The sequence below is a fragment of the Herpailurus yagouaroundi genome, unplaced genomic scaffold (assembly GCF_014898765.1).
Source record: "Herpailurus yagouaroundi ecotype Mexico unplaced genomic scaffold, PumYag 190, whole genome shotgun sequence".
Taxonomy (NCBI): domain Eukaryota; kingdom Metazoa; phylum Chordata; class Mammalia; order Carnivora; family Felidae; genus Herpailurus; species Herpailurus yagouaroundi.
In genome coordinates this window covers 33,321,283-33,348,001 of record NW_024412421.1, presented here as the reverse complement: position 1 = coordinate 33,348,001, position 26,719 = coordinate 33,321,283, and the positions used below count along the sequence as shown (strand labels likewise).

General features: G+C 51.9%; 1 protein-coding gene across 1 annotated transcript in view; it reads right to left on the bottom strand.

Annotated features, from left to right (window-relative positions):
• The window catches only part of CDH13 (cadherin 13), a 1,040,036-nt gene that overhangs the window by 80,303 nt on the left and 933,014 nt on the right, over positions 1 to 26,719 (bottom strand). Inside the window, exons 9-10 of the mRNA XM_040443437.1 lie at positions 23,197 to 23,379; positions 15,943 to 16,196 (exon numbers count right to left, since the gene is read on the bottom strand). Coding sequence (XP_040299371.1) covers positions 15,943 to 16,196; positions 23,197 to 23,379 — 437 coding nt within the window. The remainder of the gene's footprint in view (positions 1 to 15,942; positions 16,197 to 23,196; positions 23,380 to 26,719) is intronic.

Genomic DNA, 26,719 nt, shown 5'->3' with positions numbered 1-26,719 from the left:
AAGGTGCTCAGAGCAGTTGCAGGAAACGGAGAGACTGAAGATACACTTGCTCACATTAGTAGATGCATCTTCCGAGTGACCGGACAATCGATGTAAGTATTTGTGAAATATTTACTCGGTGAGCCAGAGATGTTTAATTTTTATTTTGTAAGATCTTTATTCATTAATATTTTTTTAATGTGTATTTATTTTTGAGGAAGAGAGAGAGAGAGAGAGAGAGAGAGAGAGAGAGAGAGACAGACAGAGCATGAACGGGGGAGGGGCAGAGAGAGAGGGAGACACAGAATCCGAAGCAGGCTCCAGGCTCCGAGCTGTCAGCACAGAGCCCGATGCGGGGCTTGAACCCACGAACCACGAGATTGTGACCTGAGCAGAAGTCGGATGCTTAACTGACTGAGCCAGCCAGGAGTCCCAGAGATGTTTAATTTTTAGACAGCAAGGGTGAAGCATCTGACAGGAATCACTGGCCCGTCATTGCTCTTGGGTGGTTCCTGGGAGAACAGCTCACCTCCATTTCCAGAGAACAGCTCATTTGCGGGTGTCCCATGAAGGACGCTCAGAAGGACGCCAGCTGGGGCCATAAGAGCCATTTTTTTCACTTCTCACTCTGCTGGCCCCTCTGGTCCTCCCATCTCTACACGTTTTAAAAGAAACCCCAGACACAAAGAATTCAAGCGCAGAATAGAGACAAAACTGACCCTCTGAACCCTGACCCTCAGCTTAGCTCGTGAAATAAAAATCCCCCTCAGAAGACAATTTGAGAATCATTCTATGCGATCTGAAGGAGGCTGTAGGTTCTACGGGGTGCGTTTTTTTGTTTGTTTGTTTGTTTTTAAATGATGATTTCTCCTCTTGCAAAACAAAAGAAATAATTTCCTTGTTAAAAAACTCTTGGGCATAAGCATATGTGAATTTGACTTCCATCCCTTCCACTCACTAACTTTTCAACCCTGAGCATATCTGGGTACCTCTGTTCCTCTGTAGGATGGGGAGAGCCACACCCACTTCCGGGGTGCCCAGCGTGGGAACGAGATATCGCACCATCACATCTCCAGATGCTGCGTTTAGGTGCTTTTCACATTTGCCTTTCCTATGTCATTTTGCTTTATTTTCATTCACAGTTCCTACTCCTTTATTCCTTTTCCTGAATCATTTTAAACATTATTTATTGACCCACAGGTTTCTCTTGCTTTCCTTTTTTAAAAAAAATTTTTTTTTTCAACGTTTTCACTTATTTTTTTGGGACAGAGAGAGACAGAGCATGAACGGGAGAGGGGCAGAGAGAGAGGGAGACACAGAATCGGAAACAGGCTCCAGGCTCTGAGCCGTCAGCCCAGAGCCCGACGCGGGGCTCGAACTCACGGACCGCGAGATCGTGACCTGGCTGAAGTCGGACGCTTAACCGACTGCGCCACCCAGGCGCCCCTCTCTTGCTTTCCTTTTGAGCCCAGCTATGGATTTCCATGGGTGAGGAGGGTTCTGCGCCCCGATCCCACCCTTTAAATTTACAGATGAAGCGGGCCCCAAGGAGCCTTCACCTTCTGTGCCCGGTCATATCAGAGGTGGAAGAAAATCAGCAACATCGATCCTACTTTACTTACAGATGTCATATTTTGCTTAACATGAATTTTTGTGTTAATTTTGACATAAAAAAAATATTGCATTAAAAGACTGTCTTGATGGCTGAGTTTTCTGATGCTCCCTAAAAGTGTCCTCCCCAGGGGAATGCGTCGCTCACTGCCCCCTGTTCGAGCGGCCGTGGGCTGCACAGCCCTCCGGAGCCACACCCCTGCTGCCGTCCAGGGCTTGTGCTCCTCCTGAGACAGAGACTCTCAGCGCAATTACTCCGTGTGCCAGCGTGTGTCCCTCACATCGTGCGTCTGGGGACAGCCGTGGCCTGAGTGCCCAGCATGGATCATCCGGGGCATGGCGGGAAAACTCAGATTCACGGGAAGGGTGTGTGGATATCTGTCATTCGGGCTGTTCACCATATTTTTGATTCCTCACAGCACCCCGGCCTCCTCTCTGGGCAGACCCCTGTTTTGGGTGGTCGTGGGTGGTCGTGGTCGAGCTCCCAATTCTTTCCTGGATACAGTGGGAGTGGGCCCGCCCCAGCGAAGCTGATGCTCGGGGTGTGGGGGGGGGGGGGGGGGGGGGGGGGGGGGTTGGTGGCATCATGCTCTTGCCCTGGGAGGTCTAACTCAAGTGCTCAAGTGCCAGGCTGAGTTAGACTGCAGCAGCCTCAATCGTCTGCCCTCTCTGGTTCCATTTGGTGACCACTCATTTTTTCCCAGCTTCTCCTCTGGTCTCCCGGCCCTTCTGTGACTCCCCAGATCAATCTCGTCAATTCTTGCTTTATTCCACGTAATGTAGCTGATGCTGGTTTCTGCTGCTTGCAGCCACGGATCCCGACAGACCCTGCACCAGAAGTCACCAATCGGAGGTCCTGAAGCGTAACGCCCTCTCCTACTCACTGTTAAGTCTCCTTCGTTTCATCTCCCTTCAGACATTCGACCAGGTCCTCAGCTTGCCTGGGTGACAGTCTCTCCTAGTCATGGTGTTGTGTGCATGGCATCATATGCTTTGCAGAGCATCTTAACCTACGGATCAATTTAATCCTGATACCCGAACCAGGAACCGTTGTACTAGCAGAAAATAGGACTGTTACACGTACACTCTAGAAAGATGGCAAGATCGAGCATACCTGTTCCCCGAAAAGCCAAGCTGCAAACCTTCAAAAATCAGTTGTTTGCACCGTGTGTTTAATAAGTGCTCACCACGCGTCCACATGCCCTGTCATCTCTGAGAACTGCTTGCAGGCAAGCAAACGGCAGATGACAAGACTGAGCCTTCAGAAACTTCTTTCTGCTACCTTCAATTCCCCGGGAATGAGGAGGAGACTGCCATCATGATGAGGCTTTTAGCAGTGAGATACCCTGGCCTGGCTGTGGATGTGCCATCATTCCTGGGAGCTGTGACAAATTTCCACTAATAACCCTAGTAAGTGTTTCCGCAGACTTCCTTATTGTAAGTTTTCAACGCGTGGAAACCACGGATTGTAGGAAAACAGCCTTCTCATTCTTGAAGAGCCTCCTTTAGAGAATGGCTACATTTAAACTCTTGGCCAAGAATGATAATCGGTTCATTGAGTGCCTACTATGTGCCAGGCTCTGTGCTTCAAGCGCTTCTCCTGAATTATCTGCTTTACCCTCCACAGTGACCCTGCAGCCCAGACATTATTGCCCCCACTTTCTAAGAGAGGAAACTGAGGCTGGAGGAACTGGATGTCTGCCCGAGGTTACCTGGAAGCGGATGGGTGGGGATTTGAACTCAGCCCTCTTTGCAAGGCCACGTGAGACCCGAGGGGCCCTCTGGGGCAGCCCCTGGAGATAAGACTGATTCTCCAATGGAGCGAGAAGTCAACGTCTGTTTCCCTTGCACGTGTTGGGAAAACACGTTTCACCTTTGTGACTGTCTAACCTCCTCCAGTAAAGCCTGGCAGCATCGAAAGTGATGTTATGATGGAGCCTCGTTCTTGGGAAGGCAGCCGTACGAGCAGGAAGCACAGGAAACAGGGAAACCCAGGGACGGAGGCATCCCCGCCGGATGATGGTGGCGAGAAGGCGCCCGCACGCACGAAACCCTGAGGGCTTTCGGCCACTTCTACCCACGCAGCCCTGCCTGGGCCGCCTCCCCACCCCAGACATCTGGGCAGCAGAGGGTCTCAGTGGGGTGTTCGGCACTGGTGGGTGTCATCGATTTCGGGGCGATCAGCAAAAATCAGAAACAGAATGTGCAGGGTTGTTCTGAGAAGTGGAGTCTGATAGAGCAAGGCTGCTGAGGTTTTTGGCAGATGTGCACCGAGGGCTGAGCTTCTCCAGCGAGAGCCTGGTCTGGGGGCAGAGGAGCAGGAAGGTGCGAGGTATGTCCCACAGACAGAGTTCCTGTGTGGGAATCCGTGTGCCTCTGGGGGTGTTCCTGAATCTCGCTGAGCCTCACCGTCCTCACCTCTGAAGAGGGGTAACCGAGGCACCCTCTTTACAGGGTTGTTGGGAAATTACATGTGACCGAGCATACGAGCCACACAGAACAGAGTCTGGGACAAAGTAAATGCCAGCTACTCTGTCGTGACCGCGAGCACATCAGCGCGGCTGTAAGAAACAGGCGAACTTAGGGTGACCGCGGCGGAGGACTGGACCCGGGCAGAGGGCACGACTTGCTGGTGGCCGGAGAGAAGGAGACGGGCAGAGCCAGGCTCATCGGCCGCTGGCTGAGTGTCCACTCCATCCTGGGTCCAGAAAGTGGTGCCTGTGTAGACTCTGGTTGTGCTGCTTTGAGGTCTGGCTGCCCGGGCAAGAGCACCTGTTGTATTTAACTGCAGCTGGCTCACTTATTCTCAGGAGGCAGGCCTCATGTAGAACATGCCAGGCAGGGCCACCCCTGGGCCTCCTCACCTCTGGGGGAATCTCAAAGACTCGGGAGTTTAAGTTTCATGTGGACGTGGATGACACCCAGACTTTTCTGTCTAGCCCAGACCCTGCCTGCTGTCCATCCCTGCTCCCTGTCTCTGCCTTAAACTCAGTACCATCAAAACCGAGTTCCTGGGGAGCCTGGGTGGCTCAGTCGGTTACGTGTCCGACTTCGGCTCAGGTCACGATCTCACGGTTCGGGATTTCGGGCGCCGTGTCAGGCTCTGTGCTGACAGCTCGGAGCCTGGAGCCTGCTTCAGGTTCTGTGTCTCCCTCTCTCTCTGCCCCTCCCCCACGCATGCTCTCTCTCTCTCTCTCTCTCTCTCAAAAATAAATGAACGGTAAACAAACAAAAAAACTGAGTTTCTGACACCTCCTCCGAGTCCCTTCCCTAGTGAGCCTGTCTGCTTCATAACCATCCACCCCATCTTCCAGTTGCTTAGGACAAAAACCTGGGCATCTGTGTGTGTGTGTGTGTGTGTGTGTGTCTCTCTCACACACGTGGTTGGTCCGCACATCCTGACTGCCATCACCTTCCAGACACATTCAGTAAGGCCTGCTTCTCACGGCACATATCGCCAACGCGAAGTCCAAAGCCGTGCCACCTCTCACCTACCTGGCTTATTGCAGGACCCTCCCCACTGGTCCTTGCCGTCTCCCTTCCCCACCACCCCTCCCCACTTACTCTTCTCTAAAACCACCACGGCTTAACTTCCTGTCTTATTCAGAATAAAAGCTTTACCCCTGTGCACCTCTGATCTCCTCTCCCCACCTCACCCACTGTGCACCAGACCCAGTGATATCTCACCCCCTGTATCTCATATCTCCGCACATCCTGCCTCAGGGCCTTTGCACTTGTCGTCCCCCCTGCCCCTGGCTTGGACCACTCTTCCGCAGATACGTGCACGGCTCAACCGTTTCCTTCAGTTCATGGGCGAGTCCTTTCCTGGAATCTAGACTTTCAGACCTTCACTTCTTTCTCTGCCTTTTTTCTTTCTTTGCACTGACCGCCCACTACTATGCTATTCATTTTGCTCATTTGTTTTCTTGTTTGCTTCCTCTCCCCCTCTGCCACTGGCCTATAATCTTCATGACGGCACATCTTTTTAACTGTTTGTGTTGCTGCTGTGTCCCCAGTGCCTAGAAAAGGGCTGACGTGTCGTGAGTGCTCGTCAGACACCTGTGGAATGAATGAATGATTCAACAATTGACGAGCTGGCTTATCCCAGCCCAACCCTAGTCCAGATCCAGAGGCCCCACTCCGCACAGGCACGCGAGGCTGTTCCGAGCCGGCTCTACCAGGTCTGATCTTCTCCTGAAACTCATTGTTAGGATACACAAGGAACCCCCTGAATTAAACTATGTGGGAGGACGACAGTTTAGAGCCTCATCACTTGAAAATGCAAACTGGGAGCTGCTGTTGAAACACGCTTCTTGAATTAGCTAGGTGGCTCGCTGTCTACGGTTATTTACCTGCGTTAGTACTAAGGTCGTGATGAGCCCTTCACGAGACCCCCCCCCTAGATGTGTTCGGGGGCTGCCTGGTGTTGGCGATGGACAGAGTGCACTCATAAAATAAGCCTGCTCCTGTCCATCCGGCTGACTTCTCTTGCCATCCTGAGACGTATGGCTTTCTCAATCAATATGATACGGGGAGCGTCTGCAGCAACGCTGGTCTATTGCAAACGCCTTTATTAAAATGAAAACAACAAGGACAACAAAACACCCAGCTAAGCAGATTTAACAGCTTAGAAAACGGTGGGCAAGAAACCATATTAGCGTTTGTCAATATTTTGTATGTTGGCTATGAGAATTAATTTCTCAGGCAGGCAAGGATGACCGTCATAATTATATTCAAATATAACCAATTCAAAACCATGCTTTCAGTAATGAAAGTCTGGCCCGTGGCAGATTTAGGACAACCCGTGTAGACGGATGTTAAAAAGGCGGCTGGATTGTAAAATGACTTTTCCATTGTTTATCCAAATGGTCAGCTCTTTTCATGTCAACTGAATCGAGTGCCTCTAATTGAGGTTAATAATGAAAACCTTCCACCCCTGGATCATGATAAAAGCCAGAATTCTATTTTTAGCCGCGGAAGATGTTAAATCTTTAAAACTTCGGTTGTTTAATTTATTAGACCTTGTTTTCCACTGGCATCTTCATAACACAAAATCTGACCACTGAAAATAAGAGTCAGCTGTGCTAATACATTTACATAAATAATTAAAAACTCTACAGCGGAGTAGGCAATAAAATGTATTGCCACCATAAACTTCCAATGGAAGAACAACCCTTTAATTAAAAACTACAAAGGCGCCACTGTAAACAATCCATTTACATTTCAAGCTCTGTTTGTTGACTCGAGAAAAGAATCATTCATTAAACAAAACAAAACAGAAAGGACCTCACTCCAAATCCTGCTATCGAGGTCAGTAGCCACATTTAATTAAGATGAAGCGTTAATAATATATTTTAGTAGAGGGAGGCTCTTCGGTTAATTTCCCCAGGTAGAATTGTTATTATTTAGCCTTTAACTTCTGATTAAAATTTAACAGGTGGGAGTCACCCCAAATGAAACTCTTAAATCTGGTTTTGAAATCTGTTTTTTTTTTTTTTTTAAATAAAAAGGAGCCCGAAAGCTTCGTTTTCCGGCCCAATAAATGGTAAGCTACTATACATTTTGAGCTTGTGTGTTCCTGAGAATGTCAGTGATGAGAAAATCCACACTTCCAAGTGGACTGAGTTTTGACATCTGCTTCCAAAGATCTTAGAAGATACAGAACAAAATGTCCCGTAGACAGCCCATGGTTTTTCACCCGATTTACCCTCATTTTGGTGATTTGCTCCGAATGGGCTCCCATATTAGATTAAACAAGGTGTTAAAAGGGTTTGCACGAATAGCAGCGCAAACTGAAACGGGGCATTTTAACAAGTCACTGGGGGCTGAATTTTCATCATTGCACGGGGCCGCCTGTACCCGCTTGAGCCCATGAACGGACTCTACCCCGGAGCGAAAAGGCCTCCATGTCCGAAAGGGGAGAAGAAAGGAAACGACTGAAAAAAGGCTCAAGGACATGAGGACAAGTGGGCAAAGCAGTGTTCAGAGAGACGAGGATCCAACCCGGGTCTGATTCAGTTATTCTGCGTTCAAAGCATAGGCTCAATTTGGATCAAGGCTCCAGAAGAAGGGCCGGCTGATGGGCGTGGCTCCCGACTGCCACCCATCTGGCCGTGGGAAGTCCAGTCCAAGGCCTGTCTGTCCCGCTCAGCCCTCACTCCTGGGATTGGTTTAAAACAAGGCCATGTGGGGGCGCCTGGGTGGCGCAGTCGGTTGAGCGTCCGACTTCAGCCGGGTCACGATCTCGCGAGATCTCGCGTGATCTCGCGTGAGTTCAAGCCCCGCGTCGGGCTCTGGGCCGACGGCTCGGAGCCTGGAGCCTGTTTCCGATTCTGTGTCTCCCTCTCTCTCTGCCCCTCCCCCGTTCATGCGCTGTCTCTCTCTGTCCCCAAAATAAATAAAAAACGTTGAAAAAAAATTAAAAAAAAAATAAAACAAGGCCACGTGCAGATGCCGTCATGGGTGGTGGGCATTCGTCGATATCGGAAGGTGAATAATAATAATAATACCGATAAACGACGCCTGCTTACGCACAAACACGTTTATGCACAGACAGCTGCAACCCGGCTGCCACCAATCTGTGCCTGTTTACCGAGCTCGCCCATCTGCCTGGCCCTGGCCGGGCGGCGACCGTCTCAAAAATTTCCAGCCTCGAAGAATCTTCTCTGCCTGTGGTGGCCTCAGCCCAAGTCTTACCAAATAGCCTGGAATGTACCCACCCTGCAAATACATTTTGCTTTTGGCCTTATTTGGCGACCGGGAATAGTCTCATCTACAATCCCCTATGGTTTCTCTAGTGCACGCTCCGACATTCCTGCGAGGGGGCTCTACAGACGGCCTGCAAAGGTAAAGACGGGTTCGCCGATCGTAAATTTGAAAAGGTTGTCGCGATGCTCTCGGCGCTCGATATTCGTTAATTTCAGCGTTGTTGTCTTCTTTTCAAATCGTGGAGACAACAGGCTGGATGTTCGGGTTCCTGGCACCTTGGCAGGTCCCTGGAGAACCTGAAGGTCCAGGTGCTGGGCCTGCAGTGCTTAATTCTGTAATGGTACTGGGGACGTTGGGGGATTAGGGCGGGGATGACAGTAAAGCGCGAGAAAGATGGTGCTGAAGGTCTAGAGAGCCCGGGGAGTGCAGTCGCGAGGTCAGGGCCGCCTCCCTGGGCTCAGTGGGTGCCAGCAAAGCCCCCCGGGGCTCTCAGCAGGCCTCCGCACACCTCTGCCCGCTCTCCTCCCACAGAGGGGGGCTCAGAGGCTCCGCTTTCCCTATCAGCAACAAGGGAGATGAGAAAGGTCTCATTTACAGGGTTTTAGGAACTAAATGGCTTTGGTGGCGGTGCTTTGGGTGAACTTTTAGAGAACAACGCTAGGCGTTTTAGTCCCGGTACCATCGTTCCCAAGCACGTGTCTCAGGGGGCAGGGGGGTGGATGGTGGACATCTCTGCCAGTGGGGGCTGGCACCCAATTCCCAGGAGACGGAGGCAGGGGGGTAGCGGGCTTTCTGGGGAATTCAGGAATCTGTTGACAAGCGAGACCACAGTGATGCTCGCAAGCTCTTTCTCCCCAGCTAAGGACTGCTGGTTCTTGCTTCCCCAGGAAACCATTTATCTTCTGCCTTCCTTGCCTTCCTGCCCCCTTCCTTCTTTCCCAGGGAGGACATGCTCTTGCTCTCACGACTGCAAGTTCCCCAGAGGCTGTAGGCAGAGACCGTTTCTTGCACGAGTGAACACATGACAGCTAGAAGCGTCAGGGCCCCACTGGGCTCTTAATGAATACCGTTAAGCAAACTCAGTGAATGAATAAACGAACGAACGAAAGACTAGCTTTAATCCTTGTGCTTTTATCAAACAGTTGTTTTTCACAACACGCTTATCTATTATGTCGATTGTGTAAAAATCGAGTATCGTGGCACATGGTAACTTTTAAAGTTTACCCTGAGGGCGCCTGGGTAGCTCAGTGGGTTAAGCATCCGACTGCAGCTCAGGTCACGATCTCATGGTTCGTGAGTTGGAGCCCCACGGTGGGTTCTGTGCTGACAGCTCAGAGCCCGGAGCCTGCTTCGGGTTCTGGGTCTCCCTCCCTCTCGACTCCTCCCCCACTCATGCTCTGTCTCTCTCTCAAAAGTAAACATTACAAAAGAAATTTAAAAATAATTCAGTTTATCCTGTGTTTTTTTTTTTTTTTTATTATGTAGAAAGTTTCAATATTCAAAGATTCTCGCGGTAGAAATGTCAGTTACCTCATGCTATCCACACTTCTTTTCTTCCTTCCTAAAGAATCCCAGTCTCCAAAGCTGTGTTCTTTCCAGCTAAATGACCCCCTGTCCTCGTGTCCCCTGCACTTAGGTGTGGTCACGTGACTAATCTTGGCCATTGAGATTTAAACAGAAATGGGGCTGACTTCCAGGAAATCTCCTTCAAAGACAGGAGACTCCCTTCTTTCCCTTTCTCCCATCTCACTGTCTGGAATGCAGATGCAAAAGCTGGTGCACTAGCAACCCTCACAGTCCACGAGGAAGGGGACGCCAACCTGGAGATGGTTGAATGGTGAGCAGGAAGGATCCGGGGCCCCTGACACCTTTGAGGAACTGCCATCCACACCCTGCACACTGCCATGGCTACTCTGGACTTAGGTGAGAAAGAGAAAATAGACTCCTATCTTCTCTGAGCCACTGTCATTTTGAATTTTCCTATTGTCTTCAGCGAGACTTAATCCTCACAGATACGGTGCCGCTCAACACACCCTCACAGAGCTCCCTGGATGAATGATCCTTTCCAAACACATGTTGAGCAGTGATAGGTCATTTCACATCCTTGGGGACAACGTTTCTCCTCCGCACACATCTCATATATTCAGTGTGTAGACAAAAGTCCCTGCTGCAGAGTGGTTTACCGCAGCCCCTGGACAGGATGAGCCCTGTATGAAAGATGTTCAGAATTGGAATTGCTACTTGGTCGCCTCAGCAGAAATCCCTTGATTATGCAACACAGTGAAATAAGTCCTCTCAAGCCCTTCGAGAGGATCGGGCTGCTGGTTGCGTCCCCAGGGCAGCGAAATCAACAGACAGGATGCCGGGGTTAGTCCCTGCTATTCACGTCGCTGCTGGAGAATGTCGGGCAGTCATTCCCATATTTGCATAATCATCATTGAGCTGCTCCTTCTGACAGTAATTAGCCAATAGTTTCCGTTGCACAAGCCTGCTCCTCATTACAGACCCCAAAATGTCACGGAGAAATGTCTGGCTCCTGTCTCACAGACGTGGGGACAGGGTTCCCCCAGAAGGCAGGAGCATTGTCTGGAGGGGGCCGGGGTGGTGGGGAGAGAGGGGCTCTGTTTCAGAACACGTCAGTATCCACACGACCTGGGAGCAGAGGAGCTTTCTAATCATGACATCGATTCAAATCATAAGGGACAATATAAATTTTGGTATAAAAAACAAAGAAGATTTTAGATGACAAAAGGCATTAACAATACGCATCCTTTGGCTCGAAGAGCTTTCGAAAAATTCTTCAGGAAATTAATGATGCATTAGACAATTTAGCTATAAGCATGGCCACTGACCTTTTTAGAAAAATGATTGCATGCAACTGGAAACACTCTAAATATCCAGTAACAAGGAGATGAATGAATAAATGAGAACATCCATGTAATAGAATAAGACAATACTATCAAGCAATTAATAATAATGGCTGTGTCTTGACATGGAAAAGCTCTTCGCCATATACTGGGAAGGAGGCACAGAAGGTTCCAGAACAGGACGGGTGATGAGAGCCAATTCCGGTAATAAAAGCGGAAGCCCCCTCACACGTGACTGAGGGAGCTATACCCAAGTTGTTAAGAGGGTATTATAGGAGCTATTACGGATTCTTTATCATCTTCCTTATTCTTAACTGCCTTTTCCAAAGTCTCCTCCATGAACTATCTTAACTTTATAATAAGGATAAGAAGATACAAGTCATTAAAAAGAAGAATTTCATCTGTCACCAGCCCACTGATGTCCATTTTGATTTGGCTAAGAGCGCAATGCGACGGGCTTTTTAACAAGTCTTAATAACTCGGGCTTTTTAGTGAGAGTATTCACTCTGATGCCTGGACACCTCCTGTCTTTAGCGTTGCCGGCTTCTCAGAGATCAGGGCGCCTTTCACAGACTTTACTGTTCCCTGGTGTGATGAAAGCATCCCTAGCGGGGGGCCAGCATTGCCAACGTGGGGCCGAGACGAGACACACTTTGCATCATGGGAGACGGGATGCCAGACAGGACGGGAATTAGTTAGAAGTTCCTAAATACTGTGGGGGCTGGGGGTGGGGAGGAGGTGTCCTGCTTTGAGGGCGAGGGAGCCTGCCCTCAGGGAAGAGGCCACGTGCCTGTCAAGGCTCCCAGTGCCTGGTGAGTCACTTGAGACGAAAGTAGGGTTTTTGGGGCGGGGTCACAGAGCATCTGGGAATGCAATATTGATAGAGATTCACCAAGTGGTGGCGGGGAGAGGCAGAGAAAGGAGGAGGAGGGGGAGGGAGGAGGGGGAGGAGGAGAGAGGGGAGCAAGGGGACGGGGCAGAACACCAGACAGCGGGGAGCGGATGAGAGAGACAGAGAGGCAGTGATGGGGTGGGTGCCAGGGAGAGGGAGGCAGAGACACAGAGAGGGAGACGAGGAAGGGACAGACAGAGCCAAGGCTATACCAAGGGAGGCAGGCACAAACAGAGAGGGACACAGAGAGAAAGCTACACGGACACACACAGAGTCACACACACAGACAGGGGCACGTGCCACGAGCTGCATGGTGGCAGAACTCAAGGCAGTGGTTCTGACGGGATGGACACCCTCCGGGGCAGGACGGCTGGAGCAGCATCTTATGTGCACCTCTGTCATCTGAACTCAGAGCGCTCCTTGAGATGAAGGGTTCCCTCCCTCTTCCCATGCCTGCTCCCCAAAGCATCACTAAGACAACAATAACAGGACCGCTCACAAGGTCACCGTGCCTTTTGGAGAATTTTGGGCAGCCAAGCGTGGGTCGTCAGAGACCTGGGTCCCAGCCTGGCTGGCCCCACCCTGCCGCCCTCCTCACCCCCTGCACACACAGCCCCTCAGGGACAGCGCTTCTCAGTGTGTCGGATCAAGGGCGGCAAGTAATTAACAGACCTCTTCTCCCAAAAGGCTCCTGTGACAATGGCTCAACCTGTCAGCGACACGGCTGTCCGTGCCTTGGGTGAGCTCAGAACCAGCAGCAGGGGGGCCCGGTCAGTGCCAGGCTGAGAAACGGGGGGCACTTCTGGGCCACTGTGTGGCCCCAGCAGGAAGGGATGTGTGTGAGGAGTCTGGCCAGAGAGAGAAGCTTGTGAGAGAGAGAGAGAGAGAGAGAGAGAGAGAGACACACACACACACACACACACACACACACACACACACACACACACATTTACTTTGCTTCAAGGCTGGAAGATGGGTTTCTCCGGACACTGCTCAGCTCAATTTGTAAATGCTAGAACTCTTAGGCAAACCAGCCACAGAGAGACACCTCAGTGGTATTTCCTGAGGGGACTCAAAAGTTGGACTTGGTCACAGTGACTCTGTGGGTCCTGATGACACAGCATCCGTTCTCATTTCCTGGGAAGAGCCCCCTGAACTCCTTTGGTGGTCGTGATGGGACCTGGGGCCCACGGTGGGGACACTCTACCCCCCTGCTGTTCTGTGGGGCTCAGAGATGGGCCGTGTGTCCAACTGGGCTCTGTGAGACCCAAGCCTGGCCCTGGGCTTGAACTTTCGATTGGGAAGCATGCCGCTGGGGCCGAGGACCAGCAATGCTCGTCTCCCTACAGACGTGGCTGAGGATGTGGCCGACCGCGGGGGACAGCAGAGCCAAAAGATACAAAAAGGACATGCTCTGAGCACCTGCGTTCTCATGCTGAGTCCCCGCGTCCCCATCAATTGAGGCCGCCTTGGGCTAGGCCACTCCGAGGACGGTCCTGGCAACTCACGACACGGGTCATATCTGTAGTGACGGACGGTAGAAACACGAAGCTCTTCAGAGCGTTCCAAACTTGTGCGTTTTCCCTCGAGCCTCCCCTCCAGTGATCAACACACGGCTTTTCTCCACTGACGTCCCACCCGTGGTAGAACGGGGGACGCCTGTACCCTGTTCCAGTGGCTCGTACCCTGGTCTTGATACGTCTCAGGGGCTTGGCTCTTGCCAGTACCCCCTCCCTCTGCAGACCAGAATCCCGTCCCTCCCTCAATCTGCTGGACCTGCTCTCTGGGGTCTGGCCCACCTTCCCAGTTCCACGTTCCACCCACAGGATGGGACCTCCTTCCTCCCTCCCCGTCAGCCGCCCGCATGTGAGAGCATCATCTCCGTGGACCGTCAGGTGCCCTGAGTCGGGAGGCTCCTGACTGCAGCTCAGGCAACATCCCCCCGCCCCCCGGCACGTGAGCCCCTGTGGGTGAGGGGCACAGGCCGTGGGAAATGGCGGGAGGTGGTTCATTCTCCCTGTGAGGTTGGGCTGTGCCAACCCATCATTTCCCATCCCCTAGAGACCCTGCAATGCCCGAGTTCCTGTGCTATCTCGGGCCTGTTTTTTTTTTTTTTTTAAATGTTTATTTATTTTTGAGACAGAGTACTAGTGGGGGAGGGGCAAAGAGAGAGGGAGACACAGAATCCGAAGCAAGTGCCAGGCTCCAAGCTGTTCCGCACAGAGCCCCATGGTGGGGCTCGAACCCACGAACCGCGAGATCATGACCTGAGCCGAGGTAGGATGCTTAACGACTGAGCCACCCAGGTGCCCCTCGGGCCTCGTTCTAAACATGTTCAATAAGCCCTCCACCAGCAGATTCCTCCTTTTGCCTAAGTCAGCCAGAGCTGGTCTCAAACAAAGAACCTGGACAGGCCCAGCTCTCTGTCTGTCACCGCATCTGTCCCCCCAACCCCACCAAGTTACCACTTTCAAGACGGGCAACGTCCCAAGTCACGCAGCAAGGGCAGAGCCCTGGGTTCAGGAACATCAAGCCCGTGGAAGTTTGCTCTCTCCCCCACCCAAAGTCCCCTCTTCTGCTCCTGTTGTAGAAATACACAGTGACAGGAAAGCTTCCCTAAAGACACCCTAAATTTGTACATTTGCCTGCTTCCCACCTAAGGACTTAAGGAAAGCTTCCTCTTTGATATTTAAATTGCATCTCTCCTCTGCCAGGTACCCAGCAGGAAAAGGAGAAAGAGAGAGAAAAAAGAGGGCGATTTCAGAGTCACGTTATTATAGGATTTGGTACAGTTCGCACCTTTATCTAGTTCATCTGGCTCAGAAAGTTTTGTTGTGAAAATAAATCCCCTTTTGGGATTGGAAGCTAACGCGAGCCGCTCGTCTGCCAGCTCGCTCCGCGGTAAAGTGGCTGTGTGGAGACCCGGACGCGTTTCCAGGTGTTTCAAATCAGGGAAATAGGACACGTGTTTATTAGAAGTGCATCTAATACTTGATTCTCTGTTCCTCCTACGAGAAGAAGATTAGATTTGGGAAAAGAAAGATTAACACCTTTCTTGTGCGGAGACGAGCGGGCGTCTGGACCTGCACGTCGATTTCAGCTTGCTGCGAAACACGGTACCAGCGAGAGCAGCCGGTCAAGCCTAGTACCCTAAGTAACGATCATTTAATTAAATCTTGTCACGACAACACCTTCTTTCTAAGCACCGGACAGAGCCCAAGAAACGAAGACGGAAATTGTGAAGACGATTTTTTGTTGTTGTTTGTTTGGCTTGCCATTTATCTGTCGGAAACCTAACCCCAACGTTCCCTTTCTAAGTACCGGCAATGTCTGCTCCCCCCCCCGCTCTGACGCTTCTGAGTCCACGGCACTGAGCACAGAGCACGGACTTTGCAGACCGTCCTGTTTCTAGTCTGATTCCTCTGCTACTAGGCTGGGCAGCCTCGGGCTAGGTACTGAACCTCTCTGAATTCGCAATACCCTTATCTGTGTGTGGAGTCAGCCGGTGCTGACTTCCAAAGTCATGGTGGCGAGACGATGGGTCGGGTGTCTGAGATGCAGGGGGGGGCCAGACGTGGTGGCTCCTTTTTCTTTTTTTCAGAGCCTCTGCTTGGCACTGGCAGACCCCTCTGGCCATTTGGGAACACTGCCCGGAGGCCACCCTCCTCCCCGCCGTCAGGTGTGGAGGCAGCATCCCTGGAGAGTCAGCCTGGTCCTGACGCGATCGGCCAGGAGCTCTTCAGCGTGCCCTGTGCCTCCCACTCGCCCAGATCACTAACAAATTTACCGTAAGGCTAGTTTGCTCCGGACAGCCAGGCCTGCATCCGGAAAAGAAACGCAACTCCTGCCTGCCTCCGCCCTCCGGTTAGGGAGCCGCTCACCCACCTGATGGTTTGATGTTGCAGGGAATCTGGGTCCGTGGCATTCACGGTCAGGAGCACGCTGCCCACAGAGATGTTCTCCTGCCTGGTCACCATCATGGGGTCCGGGTAGAAAACCGGACCCTCGTTGACATCCAGGACAGTGATGTGGACGGTGGCCGTGGAGCTGGGGCCATAGGAGACGTCGGGTACCAGCGGGTCCTCGTTTTCCACTTTGATCAGCAGGGTGTGGAAGGCGGAGATCTCGTAGTCCAGAGGCTGGAAAGCAGGGGGAGGAGGCTGAGCATGCGAATCTGCTACAAGGGCAGGCGCCTTTGCACCAAGCACTCTGACATCCCACGGGCCGGGGTGGATGTTTAGGGACGGGTCCAGGATTTGTGGGCCAACCTTCATGCAATTTGGGGTCCCCCTTAAGAAAAGGAATACGAGGGGCGCCTGGGTGGCGCAGTCGGTTAAGCGTCCGACTTCATCCGGGTCACGATCTCGCGAGATCTCGCGTGATCTCGCGGGAGTTCGAGCCCCGCGTCGGGCTCTGGGCTGACGGCTCGGAGCCTGGAGCCTGTTTCCGATTCTGTGTCTCCCTCTCTCTCTGCCCCTCCCCCGTTCATGCTCTGTCTCTCTATATCCCAAAAATAAATAAACGTTGAAAAAAAAATTTAAGAAAAGGAATACGAAGCACACAGATACAAAAATCGGGATGGAAGGTGTTTGGTTTTTTTTAGATGAAGAAATAAATGACAACACATTACGTGAGCCCCAGAGACCTGGGGTCCCCCGTTGCGATCTCTTTAGGCGACGCCCTGGCCACGCTGACACTAAAAGGCTTCCTACCTGGGACCTGTAGCCACAAGACGCCGCCACTCGGAGGGGGTTGGGGGCATGAACGACTCAAGCCTAAGCTTTGCCAGCTTCGGGGCAGCCCTGCCTCTGTTACCATGGGAGATAGAATGGAAAAGTCCCCAAGTCCCATTTGCACCGTTTCCCTCTCACTCGCCGCAAGGTCTGAGGCTGGGGTCTCTACAGCTCTCTGGCACAGGCACGCTTCCCGGGACGGCGTCTCGTAGGGAAAAGGGCTGGAGAGGATTGGAAACACGTGGGATTAAGCCTCTGGGCCCTTCCCCACCTGAGGGCATTTGAAAATGTGTGTGTGTGGGGGGGGGAGGGGATTTTCAATTGTCACCATGACTTGGGGGCTCAGTGGCCACATATTGGGCGGAGGCAGTGATGACCAGACACACGGCCATGCCAGGGACCGTCCAACATGATGGTGGACTGTTCCGGCCCCAGGGTCACTGAGATGGGGTCCACCGAGGTGAGTTTGCAAAGGGGTCTCGTAGGACCCGCCTCTCCCAGCTGCTGTGCAGAGGAAATCAGATCATGTCAAAGGAGCCCCACTGTAGACACTATTCATAAGGTGGTCCTGCCCATCACAGAATGTGCCAGATGACAGTCACTTGGCCACTCCCTTCCCAAACCACTAGATGATGTAGGAGTGACATTTCCTGTCCCTGGGGGTGCGTGGGGAGACGTTCAGGTCTGATGAGGGCACGTTATTTATTTCAAGTTATTTCCCTAATGTTTCGTGGGAGAATGAGTAGCCAGCTCCTCAGACCCGTGACATATGGATACTCCTGCTGTGAGGACAGGACCAAAGCAGGTGCACGGAGTTGATTCACACTCGACTAGAAGGAAGCAAATGACCTCCCAGGTTGTAAGGGCCACGGGAAGTGGGGGCAGAGCCCCACAGGGGCGAGAGCTGGGATTGAAACCCGCTGGGTGAGTTGGACTGACTTGTGGTAACCTTCCATAACGATCGCAGCCAACACGCACACAGCGCTCCCCACACGTGCAGAAGTGCACGCACACGCACATGGGCACGCACACGGGCGCGCACACGCAGAGGAAAGGCTGACGTGCCGACGCAGGAGTGCTTCCTGATTGTAACGGGACGGGACCCTCCCCACCTGTAACAACTCCCGGGGGGACCTTCCAAGTTAACAGATACAAAGCTCTTGGCACCTAGGAGCTACCCAGGCGTTATTTGGTCCCATCTGGGTAACACAAGAATACTTCACTGCTCCGTCCCTTTCTAACTTCTGTCCATCCCGAGTGACGCGCTAAATACGCAACCTCAGGGAAGTCCATTTCCAACAGGGGCCAGGGGATCGCCATGCTGGGAACACAGTCATTCATCCCAGGTAGGACACCGAAGAGGGGGAAGACTTTGGCGCGCTGGGTCGGGACCACCCTGCACTCGGCGCTCTGAGCAGGGCTGACGGGAGGAGCTCTGTCTCCGGGAGCCTCCTTCCCCCACCCCAGTGCAGGGCAGACCGAGGGGGGTGCACCTCAGGGCCAGAGGGCTTCTCTCACACCAGCTCTGGCTCCTGGCAGCGCAGCTTGCTTCTGGAGGTCAAGTTAACTAGCACACGGACATGTGTGAAATCCGAAATCTAGCCCGACGTAATTTTCCACCACGATGAAAATGTCACCAGGCGGGGGTTTCTTTGGTTTGTTAGCTTCGGAGGGCTCCTCACAGCAGAATCTGGGCCTGGGTTTGAGGGCCCCCCGAGCCACCTGCAGCAGGATGGAGTAGGGCAGACCAGGCGGGAGGGAAGATCAGAATCTCCGGTGGAGGTGGCCTGGATTATTTACGCACGGCCTTTGAACAGTACGGCTGGAGTGTGTGTTTCTCTATGTGTGTGTATTCATGTTGGATAAGTATATGGGTGCCTTTAGCATTAACCATGTATACACATGGATTTACATATTCGATATATTTGTTAGATGTGCATGTATGTTTCTGTCAGAGATGTGTGTGTGTGTGTGTGTGTGTGTGTGTGTGTGAGAGAGAGAGAGAGAGAGAGAGAGAGAGAGAGAGAGAGAGATCTCTATTTGGGTTCCCCGAGACTCCAGCTGAGTCTGGAAGCAGAGCCTGAGGCAGGGGTTCTGAGTACGATGGACTGGCGTACCTTCTCAGAAGAGAGGGAACGAGCCAGGACGTGGTCCCCGCTGGAGCCCAGCTCCAGCCCAGTGCCACGGGGGTCCTGGCGCTTTCACTGCACCAGTAGGTCAGCCCCATCTCAAGGCAGGGGCTGGTCGTTTGCACCACCCTGCCCCTGAGAGCAGGCCCAGGCGGCAGGCTCTCTCCAGCTGGCAGGGCCTAACCTTCCTGGCTGGGGGGGCTCCCCTTTTGGTAAGGGCAGTTCTGCTGGGCAGCAGAGGCTAGGACGGTGATCTACCAGCACTCGAGGCTCTGGAGTGGCAGCCGCGACCTCGTAAGGGAGTCTGGTGGTGCCTCAGTTTCCCAGGGCGGCCGTACCAAAGGACTGGGTGGCTTAAGACGACAGAAATCCACTGTCTCCCAGTTCTGGAGACCAGGAGTGCAGAGTCCAATGCGAGCAGGGCCGTGCTCGCTCAGAAAGCTCTAGGGGAGCCTGCCTCGTCCCTGTGCCGCTCCCTTCTCTGCCTCTGCTATCGCACGGCATTCTCCCCTGGGTGTATCTGCCCTCACACGGCCGACTTCTTACAGGAACACGGTCATGCTGGCCTAGGGCACCCCCTTCCCCCCCGCCACTCGACCATGACCTCATCTTCGCTAATCACATCTGCAGTGACTGCTTCCAGAGAAGGCCACCTTCACAGGGTCTGAGGATTAGGACTCCAAAATAGCTCTTCTTTGGGGGCATAATTTGACCCATAACAGTGGGGCACCTAGAGCCCTCTGACCCTCATAATATATATATTTGATCTTTACCCCCACGCGTCTCTATTTGCCATGACATTATTTATCCCTTACTGTGCACCTGCCTGTGCCTGGAGTGCCCTGTGTGCATCACCTCACCCAAGCCTCACTTTACCTCGTGATAGTGGGTGTTTTTATTCCCATTTTGTAGATGAGGGAACAGACTCAGAGAGGTTGAATAACTCAGTTAAAGTCACACAGCACATAAGTGGCACAGAGGGATGTTTTGGCCCCGGAAGCCTGACGAGAAAATCGGAGCCAATAATAAACCGCTGTTTGTACCAAGTGTGATGCAGACGGGGACCTGGTCCTCTGCTCCACTCTGGGCCGATTTGTTCACACTGGGATGGAACGCAGCTTCATAGGTGTGCAAGGGACACCTTCGCTCCCCAATACAGAGGGGTGCAGGTCAAGGTCTGGCCCTGGTGCTCGGTCACCATTGGGCCCGTGGGCTGCTGCACGCTTGTCCCTGCCCTTCCCGGAATCTTGGCCTGGTAAGCACTGGAGCAAGGGACCCTGGGAGAGGCTAGGGAGCTGCGGTGCGTTTTTCCCACAGACCTTGGTCTGGAGCCGCCAGGGTAAGAAGAAGCTGGTAAGATGGCCACGAAGAAAAAGATGGGAGGCCCTGCTCGCCAGCCCGTCTCCAAGTACGTCCCCAGGCCGACATGCCCTGGGCAGAACACTGGAACAGTGCCACAGAGGCAGGGCAGAGGGGCAGTGAGTCGCATGCTGCCTTTCTGCAGGGCAGTGCCCTCGCTCGCTCACCCCACCTGCCCTGGGCGGAATTAGGCTGTAGTGATTCCATTTGCGCGTTCCCCGGGCCAGGCCACTGGGGAGCTGGCAAAACGTGGGTCTCTGCTCTCGTACCCTGCCCTGGGTCATGCTGGAGTAAGAAACCCTCCTTTGTCTCGGGCATGTGACCTCATTAATGTGATTTGTCTGGTGCAGGGTCTCTGTGTCAGGGATGGGAGGAAATTGAAAACACTTCCAATAAAGTTACAGAGATTCGATTCAATTAATATTTCATTGAGGGTCAAGAGTGGGTGTGGATCAGTGTCCTGCAGGGTTTAATGGTTCCCGTGTTAACCACACAGTCGCTTTTCCAGGGGCCTGCTCCCTCGCTAAAGAACCTGGGGTTTGTTGTCTGATAGAGGGAGGATTTGGAAGTGATCTTACAGTGACTTTTAAGCCTATTATCGCTTTGGGGATCAAGGCTTTCTGGATGTTTCCTTCCCCTCTGAGGACAAAAGAGAAAACAGGCTTAAAATACAGGGTGGATTATATTCAGCCAAAAGGGTAACTCTCTGACAGTTTTGGAATAGGTTTACAAAGCAGCTAAGAGCATTCCTGACCAGAAGCTTTTACAAGGAGACAGGTTCTTGCTTTCTGGAACTGTTAGGATTTGGTCCTGCAGGGAGGTAGGATTCCCCTGGGAACCACACAGTCCTGAAATTTCTGCTGGTTCCTCCGTATGTGGACTGCCAACTTGTTAGGGCGGGACTGCTCATGGCTGGTTGCCCAAAGACCACCCCCCACCCCCTCCCCGGTGCTCCCCTCCCCATCTCTTCCTGCAGAAGCCCCAAAGGCCAGATTTAGATTGCAGAGCCTTCCCTGCAGCTGAGGGTGGGCATATGTTATCTGGGCAATGAAACATCATGGGAAGTTGCCTGGTCAACCAGTGGAAAAGATATTTTCTTCCCTGAAGGCGGCGGCAGGGGGGGGGTGGCACTTGAGAGTTCTCTCTCTCTCTCTCTCTTTCTTGCCTGGCTGTCTCCTTGCTTCCAGCCTTAGAACACAGCAGCGGGAAGATGTGCTACCTGGAACTTTGGCAGCCGTTTTATGACCATGAGGAAAAAGCCAGAGGCATCTGCTGTGCCCCCTGATGGCTCTCTGACACCCTGAGCTGCCAGTCAATCCTAGATTGGCCTACCTTCATCTAGTTATGGAAATCATTAAATTCTCTTTAGTGTTTAAGCCGCTATCAGCCTGGCATTTGGGTACTTGACCTGAAGGCATTTTTAACTCGTGCACTGGCAGGAACAAGGCCAGGCCTTCCTGCAGAAAGCTGCCCGGGGGGGCTTTGACCTTGGTGGACTGAGAAGCAGAGAGAGTCCAAGGCCCTTTGGAGGAATTCACGGGGCAGGCAGCCGGAGGGAGGCGGAGTCTCCATCCCAATTCTGAAGCAAAGGAAGCCCACTCACTGGTCAAACTGAGGCCCAGAGGGAGCCCCAGGTGTCGCGGAATCTGCAGGTGGAAACTCGCCCTCCGCAGCGGTCATCTGCGAGGCCGGGCTCGGTGAACACCTCCCTCCCTCACATGGTGACCCAGCAGGTGTGGTGTGGGCCCAGGAACCTGGGTCGGGACTAGCATCCTTGGCGATGCTTCTGCGTGCTAACGTTTCAGACTCAGCAGCGAGGGCCCGTGTGGGAAGGTGGGGAGGGGAGGACGCGCCTTCATGACTCTGGTTCTCTTGGATTTTCTGTCCCTCCAGCTGCAGCAAACAGAACGGGGACGACTGTGCTGTTCCAGGATTTATGATGGGGATGCATATTCACCCAAATACTGTCTTCCAGCCGCAGGTTCGGAAAATTGTCCGACGGCTTGTATAGACCCAGGCTAGCCGCAGAGGACAGGCAGAGGCTGCGTGAGTTTGGGACTTTCACGACTTGTGAAAGTGCACGGGTGGGTGCACTGGGAGGGCAGTGCCAGGATCTCCTAACAACTCCGCCCGTGCCTGTGTTACTAGAAACCAGTCCTGCCAACTTCAGCCTCGTGAAACTGATTTTAGTGCTCTGGCCGCCAGAATTGTAAGAGAATGTGAGTGTGTGTTGCCCTACATCACCAAGTTTGTGGCCATTTGTTAAAGCAGCCCCAGGACACTTGCACAGGTGCTAAGAGTCTGTCGCCCTTTATCTCCTGTTTTTAAGTGAATAACTGAGATTGTGCTAAGGAAAGACCAAGAACAAATGTAATGATCTCGCTCTCTCTCTTTGTTTTTTTTTTAGAGAGAGAGAGAGAGCGAGAGCACATGTGCCAACAAGGGAGAGGGGCAGAGGGAGAGAGAGAGAATTCTAAGCAGGCTCCACGCTCAGCACGGGGCTCCATCCCACGCCCCTGGGATCATGACCTGAGCCGAAATCAAGAGTCGGACGCTCGACCAACCGAGCCACTCAGGCGTCCTGTAATGATCCACGGTTTTGATCACAGATCTTTAAAAAACCTTCACATATCCCATTTTTGCACATCTTTGATAATTCACGATCAGATGTGTGGAGAATCTCATTTAAAAATTAAGTTTGGGATTTTTTTGAAGGTTACACGTAAGTTTGAGTTTCCTAGAACCCGTAAAACAGCTTGGTTTCGTGGCTGTGAGGATACAAGGTCACCCTTAAGCTGTGAGCCCCTTTTTCTGTTTTCAATTCCAAGAGGAGGAGAGCAGGGCTGACTTCTCCTTGACCTTCCCCAGCAGGGAGGCCCTCTGCCTGGTGGAGGGAAGGAGCCCGGAAGCGCCCTTACTTTGACGACGGACAGCATGCCCTCGTTGGTCTGAGGGTTGGTGTGGATTTCGAAGCTCTGCCCAGGGTTTCCGTTGATGATGGTGTAGACAGCCCTCCATGCGCCCGTGGTGGGGTCGTCCTTGTCTTCCACTGTCAGGTTGACGATAACCCCCACGGCTCCTTCCTCGACGGTGGCTTGAAACTGCAAACAGAGCAGATGGTTACTGTCACTCTTTGGAAAGAACAGCAAAGACCCTTTGCGGGGCTCGTACCGTGGGCCCGGTAGTGGGTACGTTACCCGCATCACCTCATTTCACAGTAAACAATAATGCAGGCAGGTCACGGAGCTGTGCTGTGCTGGCAGATGGTCCGCTCCCTCCCTCTGCCTTCCTTGTACTTAGGGGAGGCCATGAGACTGCCTTCTCCCCTACTGGATGTGGCCAGATGTGACGTTTGCCAGCTGGGGGCGGCGGTCTCTTCTCTGTGCCTCTCTCCTGCCCTCTATCGGAACCCAGGCAACCACAGGACCCCAGGGCAGGGTACGGCTACGGGGGGAGGAGCGTGGGTCCTGAGTCCCCACAAGGAGAAGAACACCGTCCTGGGAGCTGTTGTTGAAGGAGAGACAGACGTCTATGGAGGTTGAGCCTTTATGCAATTCTGTCTGCCTTTGCTCTTGCAGCGTCATCTACCCCAAACCACAAGGTAACCAAGGTAACCGGGGAGCCAGTGTGTGTTTCCCTGGCGTGTGGAGGGACTGGAACTGGAGCCCCCCCCCCTCCTCCCCCCCGTGTCGGACTCCACAGCCTCTGCTGGACCGCACCATCTCCTCGAAGGAAGAAAGTCCCACTCCTTCCCCATGACTTAAACAAAACAAAACAAAACAAAACAAAACGTTTTCTACGGAAACATATAAATCAGTTGTTTGAAGCCTTGTTGTACCTGTGTTTTTATTGTAATACATCTCACATACTTGTTGCAAGTAGGTGTGGTGGAAATAAATCAATGAATGAAAAATCAGCTTTCCCAGAGACAGAGAATTTCACGAGCTATCATTAGCACATTCCTTCGAGCTGGAAGCATAAAGTATTGTTTTGGTGCTTACCTCTGACACACTACACGTGAATAGTAATCTGTTTGCAAATATTTTACAGACAAGTAATACCAATAAGCTGACAACAAGAAGAAATATCTTGGAATTTCAATTAGTAGCCAAGTGAATCTAGAGACAGTGAGACAGTGTCAGAAAGCCCTTGTGTTCAGAGAAAAGTAATTTGAGAGATGAGGTTTCAGAAGCGGTGGCTGATTAATTGACTTGCAAATCATTAATCATAAACCTTAATCTTGATGCCTTGGGGGGGATGGGGCGGGGACGCGAACTAATTTGTCTACCACACCTCAGCAAACCCGGGTGGGTTGTTTCCTTTTCTCTGAAAGGGACGCTGGGAAATTCTTGAAACATGATGGCAGGATGGAAAGTGGCCAGAGCAGGGAGGTCTGGAAGACGCTGTCACATGGATACGGCTCCGGGAGACAAGGAAGTTGACCTGATTTCTGTCTAAGGAGGCTCTTCCTTCTATCTTTCCCTCCTTCTCACAAAAATCATGGAATTCCTAAGCGTAAGCCTAGATAGATGGTTTTTCAGCTGTTTGCACATTAGAATCTTTTCAGTGGCGTTTTGTTTTGTTTTGTTTTGTTTTGTTTTGTTTTGTTTTGTTTTTAAGTAACCAGGCTCTATTCCAATTCAGTGGGTTTGGGGTAAAGTGTGAGATTCTGTACTTTCTTAACCTGTCCAGATCATTCTTTTTTTTTTTTTTTAAGTTTATTTATCTACTTAGACAGAGAGAGAGAGAGAGAGAGAGAGAGAGACAGAGAGACAGAGAGAGAGAGAGAGAGAGAATCCCAAGCAGGCTCCATGCTGTCAGTACATAACCTGCTGTGGGGTTATGAGATCTCATGAATCATGAGATCATGACCTGAGCTAAAACCAAGAGGCAGATGCTTAACCGACTGAGCCACCCAGGTGCCCCTGTCCAGATAATTTTAGTATGCAATTTGGGTTGAGAGAAGCATGATAGAGTCCAAGGTCAAGAACGTTCAGATATGGGTGAAGAAATAGGCACAGAGAAGCAAGGGAAGCCCAGAGTCATTCAGTGAACCAAAGGTCAAGTCCGCGTCTCGTGGATTCCTGTAAACGCTGCTTTTAACAAGTTCTGTTACTCAAGACCCGCATCACTTAGGTCCGTCCTTCACCCCTGCTGGGGTCCAGAGCCCGATGACCGGTTCTCTGTCCCTACTGATCACATCAGACCTCAGCTCATAACCTGTCCTTGTGTCTTTTCTGACACTGGCACCTTAGGACCCCAGGTGGGCAATTATGCAGGCACACGGAGCGCTGAGACCAGAGGATGCTGGGAACCATCCATCCTGTAGAAATGCTGCTACATCCAGCACAGAGGTGAGAAGCTGCTTTGTCAAAGCAGATGAGGTTCACGTTGCTGAGATGAACACCTAGGACAGATCACGATTTGAGGGGGCTGGAGGCCGTATGTGGTCTGCCTTGTCTCCCCCCGACCCCTCACATGATGCCAGGTACAGACAGGGGACACAGTAAGCATTTGTTGAATGAATCGGTGGTCTTAAATATAGGCAGTAGGTCTTAAATATAGGCATCAAAGGCGAGGGCAGAGGAAATATGAGAGATGTGGCTAGCCAGGAGCCGTAAGAGGGACTGGCTTGTTGACTGATGCTTGATTCTGCTACTTGCTTGATGTTCCAGAAGGGTAGGGATGCACCGATCTCTTTTGTTCTCCAGGACATCTCTAGCACGGCGGCATCTTTTGTCGATCTTAGGTACTTTCACCTTCGTTGGTCCCTCCTGCCATAATAGATTTTCGTGGGCTTAAATTTTTTTTTTTTATGTGAGGGAAAAAACCAAAATTTTCTTTGACTCTGAAAGTTCTTTTTTCCTTATGATTTGAGGATGCCATGTCGATAGTAACTGTTGGATGACTCAGCCCTGATCCCCAGTACATAGCACAGTACTGGATGCATGAAGATCTGATGGATGGACAGATGGATCTTAAAATTGATATTTAGGCCATGTCTAAGTGGGAAAAACCTGTGCCGATTTCCCCCATGACACTTCTTTTTTAATGTCTGGAGCACATACCATAGGGGATGGCATAAAACACCCTTTTAGTGTGCGAGCCAATGTCTCCAAATGGAATAAGGTGGTATTATTACAGGAATTCTCACAGTGTGTACTGTGGCCCTAATATATCCTTAGATTTAGCAATATGTCCACAGCTACATTTACCTACCATCCATCCACCCCTCTATCATCCACCCATCATTTTCCATCTATTCTCCATCCATCCTCCATCCATGTATCCATCCATTTATCTTCCTTCCATCCATCCATCATCTACCCATCCATTCTCCATCCCTCCATTTATCCATCTATCCATCCACCCATCCATTTACCCATCCATCCACCCACCAATCCATCCATCCATCCATCCATCCATCCATCCATCCATCCA